At 33.8% G+C, this 21,374-nt stretch overlaps 3 protein-coding genes across 3 annotated transcripts; 2 read left to right on the forward strand and 1 right to left on the reverse strand.

Annotated features, from left to right (window-relative positions):
* The first annotated feature begins 2,433 nt into the window (after window positions 1–2,433).
* Window positions 2,434–4,049, forward strand: LOC132724477 (uncharacterized). Its single transcript, XM_060709347.1, has 2 exons — window positions 2,434–2,773; window positions 2,994–4,049. The coding sequence occupies exons 1-2, from the start codon at window positions 2,440–2,442 to the stop codon at window positions 3,176–3,178; spliced, it is 519 nt and encodes a 172-aa protein (XP_060565330.1). The 5' UTR covers window positions 2,434–2,439; the 3' UTR covers window positions 3,179–4,049.
* Window positions 4,050–8,070: 4,021 nt separating this feature from the next.
* Window positions 8,071–9,987, reverse strand: LOC132724478 (uncharacterized). Its single transcript, XM_060709349.1, has 2 exons — window positions 9,402–9,987; window positions 8,071–8,890 (listed from the first exon to the last, which is right to left on the reverse strand). Exons 1-2 carry the CDS (start codon window positions 9,664–9,666, stop codon window positions 8,592–8,594), a joined length of 564 nt encoding a protein of 187 aa, XP_060565332.1. The 5' UTR covers window positions 9,667–9,987; the 3' UTR covers window positions 8,071–8,591.
* Window positions 9,988–11,086: 1,099 nt separating this feature from the next.
* LOC132724476 (uncharacterized) lies at window positions 11,087–15,164 on the forward strand. The gene is made up of 4 exons (XM_060709346.1): window positions 11,087–11,243; window positions 11,525–11,671; window positions 12,968–13,950; window positions 14,667–15,164. Exons 1-4 carry the CDS (start codon window positions 11,087–11,089, stop codon window positions 15,162–15,164), a joined length of 1,785 nt encoding a protein of 594 aa, XP_060565329.1.
* Window positions 15,165–21,374: the final 6,210 nt, after the last annotated feature.

Below are 21,374 nucleotides of genomic sequence, written 5' to 3' on the forward strand. Positions count from 1 at the left end.
AAGGTGAAGGCTGTGAGATTGTGAACCAATTTGTTTTTGTATAGTGCCACCAATGTTGTTTCTAGTGTCATAACTGTAGTAAATTGGCTATAAGGCTTATTGCAACACTGATATGTAATTCATTGTTTATTTGGCTTAAACAATTAAAAACAAAAACAAAAAAAACATGAGTTGCCTTAACTTGGATTTGAACTCAGGACATCTCTCTTCCTAAACGAGCGTGTAACCCCTCGACCACGGGGAAGTTATAAGATAACAGCCTGAAGAAAACCATATCATTCTAAATTAGGGTTTGTAACCCTTATTAATTTCGTTTGACACTGATGTAAATAATCATGGAGCTTAATATTACATGTATATCTGTAAAGAATTACACAATATTTGAAATCTTTGACCAATCGGGAACTACTTTTTCTTCTCCCGAGAAGGCTTGAAAATTAATGCGCCCGTCATTTGACAATCTTAACACAGTGATCTCCCCTTATTTGTTCAGCGTTAGAGTACATATAAAGGTAAGTAACCGCTTCCAGGGGTTAGGACTAATTTCTTATTTTGCAAATAAGCATATCAGAGCCTGAAATTTCGCTACCATTATTTGTTTGGTCTGACGACCCATACAAATAAAAATGTAGTCGCCATTGCTTAAATTTTTTTATGTTTAAAGGCATGAAGCTTTAAAAATAACCTTTAATTCATGTAATTAGGTCATTTTTGGTTTGGTTTCACGGCTCATAAAACTGACATTATCATGTGGCGACTTTCGAGTTTTACAAGTGGCCCTTTGAGTATAAATAAAGGAACGAACGGGCACCTGAGTAAAACGACCGACATTCTGTACGGTAGTAAGAAAACTTTCTCACATAAAAAATCGAAACATCGAAGTCACTTGTGGTCTCGTACCTACTTCATGTAGTATATAAAACAGAACGCAGCCTCCAAAATCCATAGCATTTGATTGACAAAATGGGTATTATTAAAATATCATTTTATTTTTAACACAAACACGCAAGCACACATATCCATGAACTCAAGTGTTAAATGCATCTTGAAATGAAAGTCCAAGATAGGCATAATTTTACCAAATTTCCTAACATGTATATCCTTACATGTATATGTAACAAGGTTACCTTGTATAAACTACGTTACGTTATATAACAGGCCTTGTTCCCATATGGGTTCTTCAAATTATCAAATTATTAATTTTGATTGCACGTAAAACTGCGAAATATATTTGCAATAATCGCACATAACAGATGTCCATGAATTTCACAATTCGTTTTATAATCCAAAAGAATATACCTAATTGTTTCAAATGAAAATCAAAACAAAACAAAATTTTGAATGTCTTCCGTATCCCTCCCTAAAATTTTAACATTTTATAGCCAAATATTAATTGCTCAACATATAAAATCGAATTTTGCGCAACGTACTCTCAAAATGTTCTTTTATTTTTTGAATAATCCTGTTTACATCAAACTGTAGGCATAATGATACTTTGCAAAACAGGTCCCAGGGTTCTCGTTTAAATTAATAAAATGTATAACTATGAAAAAAATCACTCACATTATAATTTAAATTAATTTTTTTATATATTTTATTTTAGAATTGTTTCAAAGACAGAAATTGTGTGTGTACCGTATCTTTTGAAATAACAGTGTGTTCCGTATCATTTCAACATCACTTTATGAAAATATGCTAAAACATCACTGCATTCACTCGATACATTGGACATAGTAAATATATCAGATTTAACATGTATTTTTCTATGAAATAGTGTCAAAAAACATATGACTTGCTAGAAATCGCCTGTTATGCCAAATGAGTGTGTACCGTTCCCCTCGGCCCAGGCTATGAAAAGAAAACTGTACTCAGGCTTCGCGAAAGTTGCCGGACCGTCGGACATGTCCGGCAAAAATCAGCCCGGTCCGATATTTTTTTTCGGAGTTCCGGTCCTTATGTCCGGTACGAATACCGGGATATATCCAAGACCGATCAAGACCGAGTTTTCTCCCTTGAATAAAAAAAATGTTAAACGAGTTTTGATTCGCCGTTTCCTTTTAAGTGTCCAATCAAATTCTAGATACATACGACTGTCAATAACCAAAATGTCGGTGTTATTACAATACTACGCTGGCGCTACGCCCGGAAAAAAACGCAAACTGTCAAATGAAGAAAAAAAGCAAAACAAAAGGAATACGAGGCCAGGCGCCCGCCGAGAAAATTTGTTGACAAGTGGAAAAATGGTCGCTCCTGGTTACTTTTCCTGGAGGAAGAAAAGAAGATGAAATATGCACTATGTTCTAATTTTTATAAAGATCGTGCAATGGACGATCGCCTATTGTCTAAAAATACATTCATATTGGGTTGTGGCAATTTAAAAATTTCTGCAATTGAGGATCATGAAAAATCAAAAAGTCATGAAAAGCCGTCACCAGTGAAATGTCAAAAAGTAGGACAGTCGCTGAAAAAATGAATTCTGATGCTGGCAAGTCACTGAAAATGTTGAAGCAAGCGGAAAGACACAAGGTTGTCTACCTGTTCAGAAATGCACATGCTGTTGCAAAACAAAATCGTCCCATATCTGACTATAAATGGTTGTGTGAGGTAGATCAAGCTAAAAAGCTGGACATTGGTAATACATATGTAAATGATAAGGCTGCTGTTGATTTCATTAGCTGCATTGCACAGTGTGAAAAAGAAAAGACTGTACAAATTCTAAATGACAGTTCATTCTTTTCATTCATGATGGATGGAACAACCGATATATCTGGAGGTAATATATACTTTTTCAAAAGATGTTGCACTTTAATTTTTTAATAGATCTTAACCTCTCAGTTTTTTACTTAAATTATAGATTATAACTAGTTCACACAACAATTTAATTATATGGTTATATCAAGATAAAATACAAATAGATGTTATATATATAATTTTAGATTACATGTTACATGTTGTTATCAACCTATAAATAAAAACGTTTATCTTGTATTTAGATGAGCAAGAGGCTATTTACGTAAGGACATCTAGTCAAGGTGCAGTAACTGAGAGATTTCTCAATATCGGTTCACCTAGATCGACAAAATCTGAAGATCTTTTCGAGCATGTTTTGGCAGTATTCAAAGAATGTAATGTTGATAAAGGTAGATATAATAATAGCAGTCTTTTCTTTAATTACTAATCTCCCCAAAATTCTTTTTTTCCACCTTAAACGGATAGAAAAAAATTATCAATATTCCTTTGATATCTTTTGCAAATTTTTCAAAATATAAATTGTTTATTATTATTATGAAAATCAATAAAATTAAAACAGGCGTAGTGGAATCTTCCATAATTATTCAATTAATAAGGTTATTTTATGCGTAAAGTTGTGTATTTACTTTATTTTTTGTAAGGAATTATTCATACAATGATATAATTATTTCTTTTAAAGAAATAACTGTTTTATTTCAATTCAATTTAAAAAAAAGACCATCTAGTTCGCTATAACACTCCATTAGGTGAACTCCCCAGAGCTATGCACAGAATATAACGGAAAACGGCCTTTAGCTAGGTTTTCTAATTCGTGAAAATAGAAATAAACCTTATTACTTTTTTTAAATTTGAAATCAATTTGGAAAATAAAAATATGTTATACTTTATTTTAGGCAGCTTAAGTCGACCTTCAGGCTTTCTTTGGTGTTTACTAAATTATGCATTATTAAATGAATATTTCAAACAAACTAGTGGGTATGGGCAGCGATGGCGCCTCCAATATGACAGGATCACGATCCGGATTGTCAACACTTTTGAGACAGCGTATCAACCCTGAAATAGTTAACGTACATTGTATGTGTCATAGACTTGAACTTGCTTTCCGTGATACACTGAAAAAGTCAAAATTGTATGATAAGTTGATGACATTGCTCATTGGCATACATTATTTTTACAAGAAAAGTTACAAAAACAAAAGTGCTCTCTTGAACGCCATTGAAGCAGTAGGTAAAGGTGTGTTACCACCTAAAGTAACTGGAACCAGATGGCTTCCACACCTATGTAGGGGAATAGGTGCTCTTTTGAAGACTTACAGAGCATTAGATGCCCAGTTATCTACTGCAAGTCGTGAAAATGCTAAAGCATAAGGCCTCCTTAAACTGATGTTAGATAAACATGTTCTGGCATTTGCCATTTTCTTACAGGTAAGTTTCAATAATGGTCGGATTTTATTTTTTAGAAAAGAATAGAAATCTAAGATAATTTGCTGATAAAATTAAATGATCCTGATTTAATATTTTCCTGTTAAAATTTTGTTTTAATTTTTTGTTTACATAGGTAAGAAAGTAATAATTACATAATAAATGGCAAGTGCATTGTACATGTATATAGCATGAAAAACATATGCAGTATAAAATATCAAACTAGTATATGTATTGACAAAAAACATTTTTTGGTTATTTTTCCTCATTTAGGATGCATTGGATCATGTCATGACACTGTCCTTGAAGTTACAGAGAGATGATGTGACATTGTCTGATAGTCTGTGCTGGGTTGAATCTACTTTAGAGTTACTTCAGGAAAAGAAGGGAAGGTATGTACATAAATTAGTTTGATAAAAGACTTCTGATTGCTAAATGTTTAATTGTCTATTTTTATTAAAGCAACATTTAATAAAATGGTAGTAATGTATATCATAAATTTGTCAGGAAGTGTGAAAGCTTATGTCATCTACTGGAGACTGGAATGTATGATGGGATTAAGCTGGAAGGTGCAACACCAACAATGACTTACACTGATGACATTCTCCAAGGTCTGTCAGATGCTATTAGTAACAGATTTATGACTGACCAGAAAAATGTGCAAAATGCCACAAAAATACTTAACTTTGGAAACTGGCCGGCAGCAGGAACCCCAGAATTACAAGGTTTCTGTTGATGCCGAAATGATTAATTTGTTGATTTTTCATGTTTCAGTTAACAAATGGTTTGTTCATTATCATTGTTTCAATTTCAGCATGTTTCAGTTTTAGCATTAATTTTGTTTACAGTGAGGAGAAAGAAAATACACATTGTACACTATGACAGATGTTTTATAAAGAAACCATGAAAACCGAAATAATGTTATGAATCAAAATATTAAAATACAGAAAGATGAAAGATATTTAATCATACAGTGTGTATTTTCTTCCTTCACACTGAACTTGGATCAGATTGGATTTAAAGTATAAAATTCAAGCTTCAAGTATACCAGCAACTGTCATGTTTATCTCTCAAACTCATCTCAACATAAAGAGCTGTAACTTACCTTTGAAGTTATTTAACTGTTAAGTCAAATCAATGATAAAATCTGAATTCATGTATGCAAGATTTTTTCATTTAATACAGGCATTTATTCTTTTTAGAGTTTGGACAAGAAGAGGTATTGATGGTGTTTAGAAACTTTAATGCCAGTATTTGTAGAGAAACTGCAGACATAACTGAAGATAATCTGGTTAACCAATGGAGTCTTCCGAAGAAAATTGTCATAAAAAAGTAATTTGGAATTCATTCAAGTTTTTAAAACAACACTAAATGTCTGATTGTCTCTGATTGTTTATTTTATCCAAGATCAAATTTGAAATGTTGTTCAATATAATTATCAAATATACAGCATGATGATATTGTAAAGTTAAAATGTAAATAATTCTAAAAACTTTTAAATCTTAATAGGGGTGAATTTGATTTCATCTTCATCACAATTTCAGTTTTTATAATCTTTTGCTCAATTTCAGGTATGGAGGGAAGATGTCTTCTCTCTCTTGGAAGACTGTACTACAGGAAAACAGCGACTTTCAACAGATAGCGCTTGTCATAGATGTAATGTTAACCATTCCCTCCACAAGTGTGAAGTGTGAAACAATCTTCTCCAAACTGAAACTTTTAAAAACCTGTAGACGGTCAAAGCTTGGGACTTCTGTTCTAAATGACTTGACGATTGTCAAGTTACAATCTCCATCAATAACAAACTTCGACCCAGAAGATGCTATTGAAAAATGGCTGGTAAGATGCATGTAAATTATCTAAAATGTTATTAAACATTATATCACTCATTAATAAACTAAAATATCATTTCTATGTGTAATATCTTACATGTTTCCTTTCTCACTAAAACAATACTTCAGAAAACCTCTTCACTAAAGATCTTGTTTTCATCACACCTTACACACTTTTCTCACAGGCCTACAAACATAGTTAGATTCTAATAATCTTGTTCTTGTTCCTCCAGGCTGCATCAGTAATGGGACGGCGTACAACTTATATCAGAAGGCCCAAATCTACACCCGTCGCAACCACAGTGTTCACTGACAGTGAGGCCCTCAGTGAGAATTGTCTACAGGTTGGGGTCATGATGGTGAACAAGTGTGCAAAGTTTCAAAGCCATATGTCAATAGACTTTGAAAATATTTAAACTATTACAAAAACTTTAACATAAGTGGTTACGCCGACGTAAAGATTACAAGAAGCATCATTGTAAAGTATTTCAACTTGATTTTAAAGGTTAATACCATATCTATATATGTGTTCCCTGTTAGTGTTAAGTTTGGATAAGATGTTATAATTGTAGGACGTATCCAAATAATATTCCTCTGAATAAAACAAAATTAATTTTCCTCCCGTGTAATACACAACTTTTAAAAATGGCCGCCACTTACATTTCACAAAGCCAGGTCCTACATGAATTTGCCTGACTAACAGAAATAAGGTGGGATGGTGTGACTTTTTCTTCTAGAATTGGTTGTTTTTATTATTAAAACAAGCGATCGTTCATTTTTTTTTTAATAAAATAAATAAAATCATTGCAACGTTGATTGTCAAACTTTTTTTTCAGCCCAAGACTTCCTGTATTTAAGAGAAATTGGACTTAAATTCATCTAAAATTGATGTTAACAGTGGGGAAAACAGATTTTTATATTAAAGTTAAAATTGAGGAAATTTCATTAGCATTAAATAAAGACACTTTATTGTTTGTTGTGTAAGATGTAATTTTATATCATAGAGGGACTTTTAAAAAACAGTATTCTCACAAGTGGCATAGACTACAAGTGGCATAGCCACTCTATGCCACTTGTGAGAATACAGTTTTTAAAGCTCACTTGATGATATAAAATTTCATCTTACACACAAATATCCTCTATAGATTTGCATTTTTTTAAATAAAAACATGTTTAGTCACTTCCTTCATCAGGTAAGGTCAGGTACACTTTGTTTCTTGCTTTCCTTCCCCCATCGCGGTCCCGCGCCCCAGCCAGCCACTTTGAAACCTCTATTTCTACATCCTTCCTCGTTGCAGTTTTTGTCGGCAAGTTCCTTTGAACACATTCTACAAAACAAGCATCCTTATCCTTAAAGAATGAAATGAAATGCAGTGAAATGTAGGTATTGAAACCATTCAAAGGTCATAAGTCACCTTGTAGCATTTTGAGCAGTATAAATTGGAATATAAACTAATTCTGGTATGTTTTAACAAATATAGATGTTTGTGTCCCGGTTTTACATAGCTTTTCAAAATATTTCTGTGATATCTCTGCAGTCAGTTGTAAGCTGAGATCATCTTATTGGTGTGTATCAGTAAAGAATGTTAAGGTAAGCAAATAACTTTCTTTACAGGAAGGTGATTTCTGCTTATATTATGCATCACAACACAATGCATGGGATCAAAACCACACAGCATGTAAAATATTCTCTCTTATTAATTTCCATAAAAGCTAGTCAAGCTTTTTCCTTCATTAAAGCGATACCCGAAGACACAATAACAAGATCTTGGATAACATATCTATTTTGAAGACACCACTTTGCAAATTTGTAAAATATCACTTACTATACAATACATTCAGTATCTAGAGGCCCACAAACTTTTTCTTCCAGTTCATTTGACATGGTTTCTTTCATCAAGCGGTCAACAGTTTCCCGTACATCTGCAATACCAAAACATTGAGAGGAACCGCACTTTAAATAAAGCAGAACATAAACTTTTTTTAATGTTAATTTTAACACTACTAAGTGATGGGCTGCAAGTCACCAAATGACAAATAATTGTCAACTGGACCTCAAAAACATAATCTGCCAAGAAAACTGTTTGGATTGACAAATTAAAAGATCTTCCCTCATATATTTACAGCCTAGGACAACACCTTGACTTGACTTGTGCCTTTATGTTTGTCCCCTCCACCGAGTGTTATGGGGCACATTATCATTGTTCTTTTTAACAAAAGAGTTTATACAATATCAACAGAATAATTTTTGATAATATAATAACAGCTCAATTCCTGGATTTTGTGGGTACTAGTCATTTTCCTGGTATTTTGAAAGCTGCCAGCATTTTGATTAATGAATTGACTGTCTTGTCCTAATTAATAATCAATGTTGAAAACGAGGCCAACTGCCCATGTCTTGTGCTCATGGCTATTATAGCATATCTAAATAATAACATAACTGTGTCAATATGAATCAAAAAATTAAAACATGCCAGTTTTTAATTCTGAAATTAATGCAGCAAAGTGTTTGTCCACTGTGCAATATTTTCCAACATAAATATAGCAGAATGATAATACATTATCATCAAGTGCTCACCACAGACCATTATGTTATTTCGCTTTTAGGCCAGTGGATATGGGGTATACTTTTTTCAGGTACTAATGGAGCAACATACATGACTAACACTATGCTTACCACAGATGAGAGCATTGTCTGATCTCCCAGAAGCTCATCGAATGCTTCCATCTGCTCAGGAGAACGAATAGGGAATGAGATATCTTTCGGAAGTTGCAGCGGTTGGTCATCTGCTGCTGACCTTAACAGCATTCGCTGCACCATCCTCTTAATTTCACGATTCTTCTCTCGCATTGTCTCCAAGACTCGGAGAATCTGTGTAACAGCAGCTGAAAAAAAAGGATTCATAATTCTAGGCCATATACTTTTAGAGCTATGTGAATTACAAATGAAAAAATCCAGTATTTTAAATTTTTCCTTGGCTTTAACAGTAATTAATGCTAAAATCTCAAAAGGATTGTTGAGTGTGCAAGGTCACAAAATGTGAAAATGATAAGAAATCATGAATTAAACTTAACATATTTTTGAGCCTAGGCATGTCATTTGGTGAAAATAAACATTCTTGACTCTTCCAGGGACCGTAACTTTGGATAACAGTAGTGGGGTCAGGCAAGAATATGCACACAAATTCACATCATGATAAAGACTAACACAAGTAATCATCAATTTCTTTTGAATATTTTTTGAACTAGGGGCGTCGCAAGGTGAAACTTTCCATTTTTGGCTTTGTCACTCAATCCAGCTTGTTATAACATTTATTGACTTGTTTTGAGGATAGAACATTTAATAAGTATGTACTGTAATAATAAATATATTTACAGCTCCGAAGTTTATACTTACTGGGCCCAATAATCTGCCCACGGAAGGGCGTATCAGAAGCACCTTGTATTGGAGAAGCACTTTGCACATCACTGCTGGCCTCTCGCAATGCCTGTGCAGATAAGCGAGGCGGAGATGAAAGTAGGCTTTGTGCCTGTTTGGGCGTTGTTGCTTGGTCAATAACTTGTGGTGGCCTACTCTCTGTGTCTGTCTCATTATCATCAGTGCCACTATCCGATTTATACAGCCTTTTTGATGGCCTATTTACAATAAAATGAAAATACATTAATAAGTAATTATAAAGTACATATACATTAAGTGAGTTATTGCGCCAAGTGACAATATGATTATGACCGGTAATCGGCTGACAAACATGTATTAGTCTATGTTTACGTACCGAATTGTTGTGCCGCAATTTTGTCTACCAAGGATTTTTAGCACGAATGCGCTTGTTTCCCCGATAGATATTTCATGAACGGGAAGCGCTAAAGACTTAGGGTCAGTCCCATTTGTCTGGACAATTGTTTTCACAACAGCCCGGGAAGTGAATCCCTTGCTTGCAGGCTCGAATCTGGAGTTTCTGGCCTTCTCTTAACTTATAGTATGTTTTTAAAGGGGGGGGTGGTATAATTTACAATTTTTTCGGTTTTTGACTTTTTAAAGACGAACAGAGGTTTAATTATCTATCGGGTCATATTTTTTTCTTCCCAGGTCCGATACTCGTGCCTGTGCAACTGAGGGCTTTGTTGATACTTGGAAAAAATACTTGAATTTGTAATAATAAGTAGATCTATTTGCATTTAATATTTTAAAATGCTTATGAATGAAATATTGGTACAAAATGGAAGGGACTTCTAAGGCTAGGAGGGGTCACTGGATTTCAAATGATGGTGTCCCTTTAATTAAAAAAGGATTTCTTAAAATTTAGTCTAGATAGAAACAATATTATTAAAATGTTAGTGTCGACTCCGTCACAGTTAAGTAATTCAACAATAACAACTATACACATCCATAGGTCAGCTAAAGTGCCTAATAGTGGGCGTAAATTCTAGAAAATGTCGCAAATTAAACTGACAAACGACTATCGCGAAATTACATGGCAAAAGCAAAAAAACAACAAATAAATGACGTTTACACTTACCTACACACACAATAAATGTGTAAGGATATAATATGAAAGGTCGTTATACGAAATCGTCGTTAAATGATCCGAATTGAAATGAAATATTGTTTTCGTGTACAATTTAACGTTTCAATACACAATTTGATTTTAAGCGGCAGCGGAAATCACGTCTGCGCATGCTCGAAATAAATTTTTAATCAAATGTTGATTTTTATAAATTATTTCTGAATTAATAGTCTAAAACACATTTTTATATTTAGATTATAAAAATTAAAACCAATATAAAAACTAAACAAATTAATTTCTCGCACCTGCTCAGGCATGCTAATATTTATCGGGTTGCCCGAATGGGACCCATATGGGTCCCTCATGGCTTGTATATATGTTAATGCTACGATTTTTATATAAGATAATAGCAATTTATGCCAAGGTGGTCACATTAAAAATCAAAGTAAACGAGTTCTAAATAAATAAATAGACGAAAAATCGTTTTTCCTTATAGGGCTGTAATATGGGACCCATATGGGTCCAATATGGGCGTACCCAAATGGACTTGCCCATATTGGTCCCATATAGGTCCAATATGGACATACCCATATGGGCTTGCCTAGATATAGCCCATATGGGTCCCATATGTGCATGTTTGCTGGGGCCCTCTGTTGGTGATATGGCCAAGAAAACCTCGCAGGTATCAACTGAGGCTAACTCGGGGATTTCAACCACCATATGCTTCAGTAAAGGTACTGGTATTTTATAACATCAATAAACTGAATTTATGGTGTCCAGCATAAAAATTTAGGTAAAAAGTTCTGAAAGTCTTGTCTGTCTGCTTGCAAAATAATACCAAACAAATTATTTTCTGCACTTGTTATACCAATAACACATAGTCATTATACTAAATGTAAGCTTATATGCTATAGTATTAAAAATCTTTAAATACTGCAGACAGTTTGATGAAATATGACAAACTGAACAAATACAAAATTCAACAAAAAGTTCATTGTTTCAAAATATATTTTAGATTCCACTCAAGATGTTCCGCCTAGCAACCAGCTGCATTCCCAGTCAGCAAAAGTTACAGTTAATATAGTCAAGAAGTCTTCGCAGGTATCAAGTGTCCAAACTGAAGCTATTGCAGGGACTTCAACCACCATGTGTTTCAGTAAAGGTACTGGTATTTTATAGGGATGCGGTAATAGAAACATCATAAAACTGAATTGTGTCCAACATTAAAATTTGGTTTATACAGCAATGAATGTAATGTTTCTTGCTCAAGGAAACAACGACTTGCCCCTGACAGGGTTAAAACCCATGCGGCTAGCGATCATTAGATTACCAGTCTGACGCGTTAACCACTCAGCCATGCCGCCACATTAAAAAATTTGCAACTCAATAGCCTGAATGTCTCTATCTTTGCATAGCTAGGTTGAAGGCCTGCCTCTTGACTCTGTAATATGAAACTGTAAAATGATCACCATTTAACTTTTAAAAAAATCTGAAAATTGAATTTTTAATAGAAATTAGAATTAAAGTCGTTAGATGAGAAAACACTTTAAAACAGGACTATTTTACTGGAAGTGAATAACTGTACGGGTTCGTATTTCTAGCTAAAAGTTTTATTTCCAGCTATCCTATATACATTATAGAGGCTAGTTGTGCGGCAAAATAAAAAAGCAAAACCTAAAACATGAAAAATGAAATCTTGTGCATCTAGAAGAGGACTTAAAAATATGAGAGTTTTAACTTTTTAGCATTTGATGAGATACAAATTTAAAGCCTTTGTATGGGTGGTTTTTCTTAATGAAAATACTAATGATTATTTAAATTTTAAATGACATTGAAAAATAATTTCTATGAACCATATATGTGTAAATACAAGAAAGGAAATTTCATCTCAAAGACTCAAACACTAACAAAAGCTTGTATCCAGCACTGAAAATATGAGCTTAAAACTTTTTGTGCTGTTAAAAAATTGCAAGGTTTGTGTTCACCATTAAAAATGTTTACATAAAATGGTATTCAAATAAATTTCATCAAATCACAAGTCAAATTCCTATGGTATATCCAGTTATAGTATGAAAAAAGTTATTTTAATGATTTCTATCACTTAACAACCAAATCATGATTAAATTATAATAATAATAATAATTAATAATGATAATAAAGATTTTTAAACCTCGAAGTTATAAATGGCTGAACATTATTGGTAAATAAAAAATATAAATATGTTTATATTTTGTGAATTTCAAAGTATAATTAAACTCGTAAGTTACTGACTTCGTCATTGCCTTTTACTTATCATTTAAAAATACCACACAACTAGCCTCTGCTGTGTGTATAGGCAAGCTGTATGTTACTTAAGTCTGGCTCGAAGCTAGAAGTATGGACCAGTATGGTTAGCCATTTCCTATTTTATCATGACATATGCATCTTTATCAAAATACTTTTTTTGGTTTTGTTTCAGGCTTAACTTCTGAGGATGAACATGCTGATACAGAGCCATGGACACATGAAGAGGTCTGCATATTACTAACTCAGCTTTTTGGGTCAAAGACTGTGCATTCAGTTTACTTGTGTTCCTCAAAGTGTTGTGCGAGTTTAAGCAAAAATGAAACAAGACGAATTGTCCCTAAAAGATTTAATCATCAAACTTTCATTACCAAGAAAAATTGGTGGTTAGTCTATGTTGAAGGTGAGGGTATGTACTGTACTGTTTGTAAGAAACATTGTATGAAGCACTCACAAAACAATGCCGAGGTCTTCTCTGCTGATCCAAGTGTTAGGTTTAAGCACTCCGCCATAATAACTCACAAAAACAGCAAAGTGCATAGAGCAGCCTTAGAAAACGAACTTGTACAAAAAGTGTCATGCTTTCACCATGAATTCACTAAAAAGTCTGAACATGATTATATGTATCTTCAGAGGGCATTTTCAGTGGCATATTTTTTGATGAAAAACTTTATAGCTAATGCAAAGTTTGAACCTCTGTTGAAGTTTATTGAAAACACTTGTGGTGACGACACTTTGAAGTATTTCCATCACAGCTCAGGAGGTTCAAGGCAAGAAATTTTTATGACAATTGGAGAGACTGTTATGTCAAATGTTGTAGATGATGTGAAAAACGCGGAGACTTTTGGAATTCTTACAGATAAAGTAGCAGACATTTCTGTCACGGAAAATCTAGTCACATTCATCCAGTATTACTCTAAATCTAGTAAACAAGTGGAAACAAAATTCTTGTCCTGTCAAAATATTTTAGAAAAATTTCAAAGTGCAAATGCCATGGCAATTAAATCACTGTTAGTCTCGGATATTTCAGAAAAGGGTCTAGATATCAAGAAACTCACTGGCTTTTCATCTGATGGAGCATCTGTGATGATGGGAAAGGACAGTGGAGTTGCTGCTTTGCTCAGGTCAGAGAACCCATCAATGATAAACATACACTGTGTTTGTCATAGACTGGCACTTGCATGCACTGATTCAAATGAATCTTTGACATATATTAAAACTGTTGAAATTTTGCTTAGGAAACTGTAGCAATTCTTTGAGAACTCTCCAAAGCAAATGGCTGCATACATTAAAATGCAAACGGTTCTGAAGTCAATTTATCTTGACAAACAAGGAACCAAAACAGTGACAAGGAGACTTAAGAAAGCTTGCCGCACAAGATGGTTGAGCCTTGATGCTTCAGTCACTGCTGTGAAAAAGGACTTTGAGCCAATCTTGCAAACATTGGCCATGATCCAGGAAACCCAGGCTACTGCCCATGGTCTCTTGAGGAAAATGAAAAAACCTCAAGTTTTACGGAACCATATACATTCTCAGTGATATTCTTCCCATCTTGTCTGAACTTTCACGACACTTTCAGAAGGGCTCTTTAAACTTTGCTGCAATATTGCCAGCACTGAGCTTATATAAAATGAAACTAAAAGAACTGAAAGAGACAAACAGCCCATTGCAGAACTTATCACAGGATATTGATTCGTTCACGGAAATGAGTTCTGAAATCAAGTTCAATCAAAAGGAGGCCAAGGAGCTTGAAAATCTTCTACACAGGTATATTGACACTTTAATAATCAATTTAGAAAAGAGATTCTTTGAAAACTCAGCAATTTTAGAAGCACTAAGCATTTTTGATCCTACTACTGTACCAAAATCAACAGAACCCGGTTTTCAAGAATTATGGTGTGAATCATGTAACAGTTCTTGCTGACCACTTCTTCACAGAAGCCAGAGATAAAGACAAACTTCAAACTCAGTGGGCAGGCTTCAAGTTCCACATTTGTGACATTCTACTCCCAGGCATGCCAGAGGATCTAGGTAAAATGACTCCAACTGAATGGTTATTGTTACAACTTCTTAGAAGCTCTGGGTTAAGACATTTCAATCCCCAACTTGTTTATTTGGCAGAAGTTGCAGCATCTTTACCAGTAACAAATGCTTGGCCTGAAAGGGGTGCAAGTGTCCTCAAAATCATAAAAACCAAACAACGAAACAGACTTGGTGTTTCCATGATGGACACTCTCATGCATGTTGGAATCAATGGACCCCCAGTTGAACAGAGCGAGGAAGTAATCAAGACATCTGTTTCTAACTGGCTGAAAACCAAGACTAGAAGAAAGGTTAAACCAATGAAGCAAACATTAATATCATCTGGATGACCTGCCAGCACTTCTGTCATGGTCGAGGATGCAGCAGTTCAGACAGATCAAGTAATGGTGTCCAGGGACGAGATTAAGACAGTAATAAAAGAAATGATGCTTGAAGATTTTGTCTCCAACTCTGAAAGTGAAAGTGATGATGTTTGTCTATGAGAAGGGATTATGAAAATGATGGTGTCTGACATTGAAAAATGATGATGCTTGAATATGAAAAATTATGATGTTTGACTATGATAAATTATGATGATTGACTATGATAATTTGAAGTGATGATGTTTGACTGTTTGAAGTGATGATGTTTGACTGTTTGAAGTGATGATGTTTGACTGTTTGAAGTGATGATGTTTGACTATTTGAAGTGATGATGTTTGACTATTTGAAGTGATGATGTTTGAAGTGATGTTTGATTATTTGAAGTGATGATGTTTGACTATTTGAAGTGATGTTTGACTATTTGAAGTGATGATGTTTGACTGTTTGAAGTGATAATGTTTGACTATTTGAAGTGATGATGTTTGACTATGTGAAGTGATGTTTGACTATTTGAAGTGATGATGTTTGACTATTTGAAGTGATGATGTTTGACTGTTTGAATTGATGATGTCGACTATTTGAATTGATGATGTTTGACTGTTTGAAGTGATGTTGTTTGACTATTTGAAGTGATGATGTTTGACTGTTTGAAGTGATAATGTTTGACTATTTGAATTGATGATGTTTGACTTTTTGAATTGATGATGTCGACTATTTGAATTGATGATGTTTGACTGTTTGAAGTGATGATGTTTGACTATTTGAAGTGATGATGTTTGACTGTTTGAAGAAATGATGTTTGACTATTTGAATTGATGATGTCGACTATTTGAATTGATGATGTTTGACTGTTTGAAGTGATGATGTTTGACTATTGGAAGTGATAATGTTTGACTATTTGAATTGATGATGTTTGACTATTTGAATTGATGATGTTTGACAATGAAATTTGATGATGTTTCACTATGAAATTTGATGATGTGTGACTATGAAAAATGATGATGTTTTGTTTATTTAAATTGATGATGTCTTGCTGTGAAATTTGATGATGTTTTACTATGAAATTTGATGATTTTTGACTATGAAATTCGATGATGTTTAACTATGAAATTTGATTAAGTTTGACTATGAAAATTGATGATGTTTTGTTAAATTGATAATGTTTTCCTATGAAATTTGATGAAGTTTGGCTATGAAATTGGATATGTTTTACTATGAAAAATGATGATGTTTTACTATGAAAATTGATAATGTTTTGCTTTGAAAATTGATGATGTTTAACTATGTGAAAGTTGTAGTGATGAAGTTTTGCTATGAAAATTGATGATACTTTGCTTTAAAGATTTATGATGAAAAATTATGATGCTTAACTATTTGAAGTGATGATGCTTTACTTTTTAAAGTGATGATGCTTTACTATTTGAAGTGATGATGTTTGACTGTTTGAAGTGATGATGTTTGACTATTTGAAGTGATGATGTTTGACTGTTTGAAGTGATGATGTTTGACTATTTGAATTGATGATGTCGACTATTTGAATTGATGATGTTTGACTGTTTGAAGTGATGATGTTTGACTATTTGAAGTGATAATGTTTGACTATTTGAATTGATGATGTTTGACTATTTGAATTGATGATGTTTGACAATGAAATTTGATGATGTTTCACTATGAAATTTGATGATGTGTGACTATGAAAAATGATGATGTTTTGTTTATTTAAATTGATGATGTCTTGCTGTGAAATTTGATGATGTTTTACTATGAAATTTGATGATTTTTGACTATGAAATTCGATGATGTTTAACTATGAAATTTGATTAAGTTTGACTATGAAAATTGATGATGTTTTGTTAAATTGATAATGTTTTCCTATGAAATTTGATGAAGTTTGGCTATGAAATTGGATATGTTTTACTATGAAAAATGATGATGTTTTACTATGAAAATTGATAATGTTTTGCTTTGAAAATTGATGATGTTTAACTATGTGAAAGTTGTAGTGATGAAGTTTTGCTATGAAAATTGATGATACTTTGCTTTAAAGATTTATGATGAAAAATTATGATGCTTTACTATTTGAAGTGATGATGCTTTACTTTTTAAAGTGATGATGCTTTACTATTTGAAGTGATGATGTTTGACTATGAAATTTGATGATATTTAACAATATAAAGTTTGAAATGATGATGCTTGACTTTGAACAATGTTAAAATGTGATCATGTGAGAGTATGTAAAATGATGATTGTTGGCTATGAAAAGTGTTTATGTTTGGCTTTGAAAATTGATGATGTTGATTATAAATAATGATGATCAAGTATATCTTGGCTTGTTGTTTATTAACTTTCTACAGTTAAAATTTGCAAATAGGTGTGAATGAAAAAAAAATATTGTTAAAAGCTGTGTATAGTGAGTGACACAACTAACAATTATGAAGTGCATATTTCAGTGCACCTGTTTCAAACTTTTCCAGTAGTTTCCATAGTAATTTTTCAAAAAATGATGCTAAACCAGAGTGGCTAAAGTAGCCCTGAAAGTGCTCAGAATGCAGGATTTTGCTTCCTGGATTTCAAAATTTCCGGGGGGGGGCATGCCCCCGGACCCCCCTATCAGCCCTCCTTCAATCACATTCTGGCCTCTTACACAAAATCTTAATGAAAACCCTGACACATACTAATTATCCTCATAGAGCTAGAGTGTATCCTTCTATTAATAAGTGTAATTCTAAGAGGTGCGGATGTTGTAACTTTTTATCGCACAGGTCTACAATAACCTCTAATGTAAATGGGAGAACTTTTAATATTATTTTAAATACAGATATTGACTGAAAGGCAACTCATTTTGTTTATGTTTTAACTTGAACATCCCTGGGTGTGGCATACAGTATGTTGGTCAGACAGGACGTTCTCTTAAAATTCGATTCCGTGAACATTTTTATAAAATGAGAAATCGCACAAAATTTACAACTTTTCTATATCAACATTTTCGTAAAGATGGTCATTCATTAAAAATGTTTCAATTCAACCAGTGGAACAAATAATTTATGATTCTGATGCTTCTGCTAGTTTTAAAGTTAAGGTTAGACACTTGGCAGAATTAAAATGGATCAAGAACTTACAAACGCCTTTCCCACTTGGCCTAAATGACAATATTTTTCAACAAGGTAACATCTCTAAAGATCCAAACATTGATATATTTTCTATTCTGAATATTTCGTAAACGTAAATCCCCGATCTCACGGAGTACGTAGAAAATGGCAACATCAAACGTAAATCTAAAATTACCCTGTCTGTCAACGACTTAAATATTATCTTAAAAACTCTGGTAAACATGCAATGTTATCACGTCTTACTTCCCTTTCATTATCATCTCTGAAAATCTTAGACGCGGGAGGCAGATAATATAGTTATTCAAACAGATCCTTTATATACAGCAGCTTATCTTATTCAAAGTTATACTCGGCACGTCTTAAGACCTCATATCGACAAACACTTCTGACCACGAAACAGGCATTTCCTAAAAGTAACCTTTCTTAATAAAGGTAATTGATTTCATCGATTTACCAAGTATTTTTCGTGATAAACGTGTCACTAATTCAGTTCCTTTATACTTCAAAAACTCCGAGCTATAAATATAAGAAACCTGTTAGAAATATCATATTTAATTACAACAAAGTGGTTTCTGACTTAGATATTCAGTCTAAAACTCCAACAACTTGAGACTGCAATACTTCTAAATTCTGTAATTCAGAATCACTGGTAATTTTGATATAATTGCAGACAAAAGAATTCGTAACTTATTCTTGAAAGGACCTAAATACAGAATTCCTTCTGAAATTGATTTTAATGCTTGTTATGGTCAGATTGCTGAATCTATAGAGGATTTTTCGGTCAAATGGTGTCGCCGTGAAAATGCGGATAGTAATGCTCTAGTTACATGGAAACGTAACATCTTTAAAATTATTGATTCACGTATTAATTTTTATCGTGGAAATGAACATCTTTTGCCACCTAAACCAAAATTCTGGAAACAAAGTGATCCCTCGGAAGCATTAATCACAACAAAATAACATAAGAATTGCAGACTCGGTTTGATTGAGTCTGTACATGAGTGATAATGAATAAGTGCAACATCACTCACGCCCCCTAGCACCGGCTTGAGCGGTACTCAATTCTCAACACTTTATAGTGTTGGCATCAATGATCCCGAAGGACCAGAAAATATAACAACACTGAAGTGAAGTACGGGGGCAACTTTTTACGGCTGCCACACGGCACTTGACACCTGCTGTTGTGAAGTACAAAATTCTGGAAACAAAGTGATCCCTCGGAAGCATTAATCACAACAAAATAACATAAGAATTGCAGACTCGGTTTGATTGAGTCTGTACATGAGTGATAATGAATAAGTGCAACATCACTCACGCCCCCTAGCACCGGCTTGAGCGGTACTCAATTCTCAACACTTTATAGTGTTGGCATCAATGATCCCGAAGGACCAAAATATAACAACACTGAAGTGAAGTACGGGGCAACTTTTTACGGCTGCCACACGGCACTTGACACCTGCTGTTGTGAAGTACAAAATTCTGGAAACAAAGTGATCCCTCGGAAGCATTAATCACAACAAAATAACATAAGAATTGCAGACTCGGTTTTTGATTGAGTCTGTACATGAGTGATAATGAATAAGTGCAACATCACTCACGCCCCCTAGCACCGGCTTGAGCGGTACTCAATTCTCAACACTTTATAGTGTTGGCATCAATGATCCCGAAGGACCAGAAAGACTTACTTTAAGACATCTGAAAAAAGATATTTTAGCTTTTCATTCAAAATTTGTTTTGGTGCCAGCGGACAAGGCGGCTAATAATATTATAATTGTATGACGAGTCCATTACATTAACGTTTTGCATAAGGAACTAAATAGTACTAATGCGTATTCTAAAACCTCTGCCTCCGAAAAAGACATTGTAAACAATCATATTACTAATATTTCCAATCTTAAGTACAAATTAATGAAAAAGAACTCAAACTTCCTTCTGACCACAACAACCACCGAGCCTGCAACATTTTCAATTTTGCCGTGTTGGGCTTTCTTTAGGGATTCTGTATTCATCTATTTTATGATCACATCCGTGTTATTTGTGCCGTGTGGCGGCTGTAAAAAGTCTCCCCGTACATTTAATCAATGTTGTTATATTTTCGATCCTTGAAGATCGTTCAGCACGACATTTTTGTTGTGCTTGTGGTATTTTTAGTTTCAACTTTTCGGCATTTTCTAATTGGGTGGTTCCAATATTCCTACTTGAATAATGTTGAATCACCCTTAGGATATGTTGCCTGCTTTTAAAAATTTGTCTTTTGACGTCTTATCTGTGATACGCAGGCTTCATAACCTCTGATCCCCTTTCAAAATTCCATTTTATTTAGTTCCGCCCATTGTTTTCTCGTTTAGGGCACACGCTTTTTATAACTTGGGGACCATACGCCGCTTTTTATGGAACGGCACGGAAGTGTCACATTGAAGGTTTCATGATAACCGCCGTATGAACACATCTGCGGATGTTTCTAATTTCAAAATTTTACTATTTCATGTTTAAATGTTGAATTCTACTTAAGCCGGTGCTAGGGGGCGTGGACGGTAACTTGCACTTTCCAGTACCGTCCATGAACAGGCTCAATCAAACCGAGCCTGCAACATTTTCAATTTTGCCGTGTTGGGCTTTCTTTAGGGATTCTGTATTCATCTATTTTCCTATTATGTATTGGATTCCTAAATTACATAAAAAACCTTAAAAAACATCTCTTTTGGTCAATTAAAAATTCTGGTGAAATCTTGGATAAATTCAAAATTAAGAACTTTCAAGCTTCAACTGTCAGTACATACGATTTTTCTACACTTTATACAACTTTGCCACATAAATTAATCAATGATAAACTAATTTCCCTAATTCAGAAAACTTTTGCACGGGAAAAGGTTACCTTTCTAGCATGTAATTCTAACAAAGCTTTTTTTACTAACGGTATTGTTAAACATTATACTATGTGGACCTGTGACGAAGTTTGTAGAGCTTTTAGACAACATTTATGTCAGGTTTGGTAATACCCTATTTAAACAGATCATAGGAATTCCTATGGGTACTAATTGTGCACCCCTGGTCGCCGATTTGTTTT

Source organism: Ruditapes philippinarum, unplaced genomic scaffold, assembly GCF_026571515.1.
Source record: "Ruditapes philippinarum isolate M1 unplaced genomic scaffold, ASM2657151v2 ctg8477_1_1_1_1, whole genome shotgun sequence".
Taxonomy (NCBI): domain Eukaryota; kingdom Metazoa; phylum Mollusca; class Bivalvia; order Venerida; family Veneridae; genus Ruditapes; species Ruditapes philippinarum.

Bases quoted from the DNA above. Each gene is read 5' to 3' on its own strand.
- LOC132724478 (XM_060709349.1), bottom strand. From the start codon at position 9,666: ATGTATTTTCATTTTATTGTAAATAGGCCATCAAAAAGGCTGTATAAA. The intron at 8,891-9,401 runs GTAAGTATAAAC...CTTTTTTTTCAG, and splicing joins TGGGCAGATTATTGGGCCCA to CTGCTGTTACACAGATTCTC.
- LOC132724476 (XM_060709346.1), top strand. From the start codon at position 11,087: ATGGACATACCCATATGGGCTTGCCTAGATATAGCCCATATGGGTCCC. The intron at 11,672-12,967 runs GTACTGGTATTT...GTTTTGTTTCAG, and splicing joins CACCATGTGTTTCAGTAAAG to GCTTAACTTCTGAGGATGAA. The intron at 13,951-14,666 runs GTTTGTCATAGA...CAAAATCAACAG, and splicing joins CAATGATAAACATACACTGT to AACCCGGTTTTCAAGAATTA.
- LOC132724477 (XM_060709347.1), top strand. From the start codon at position 2,440: ATGTCAAAAAGTAGGACAGTCGCTGAAAAAATGAATTCTGATGCTGGC. The intron at 2,774-2,993 runs GTAATATATACT...TCTTGTATTTAG, and splicing joins AACAACCGATATATCTGGAG to ATGAGCAAGAGGCTATTTAC.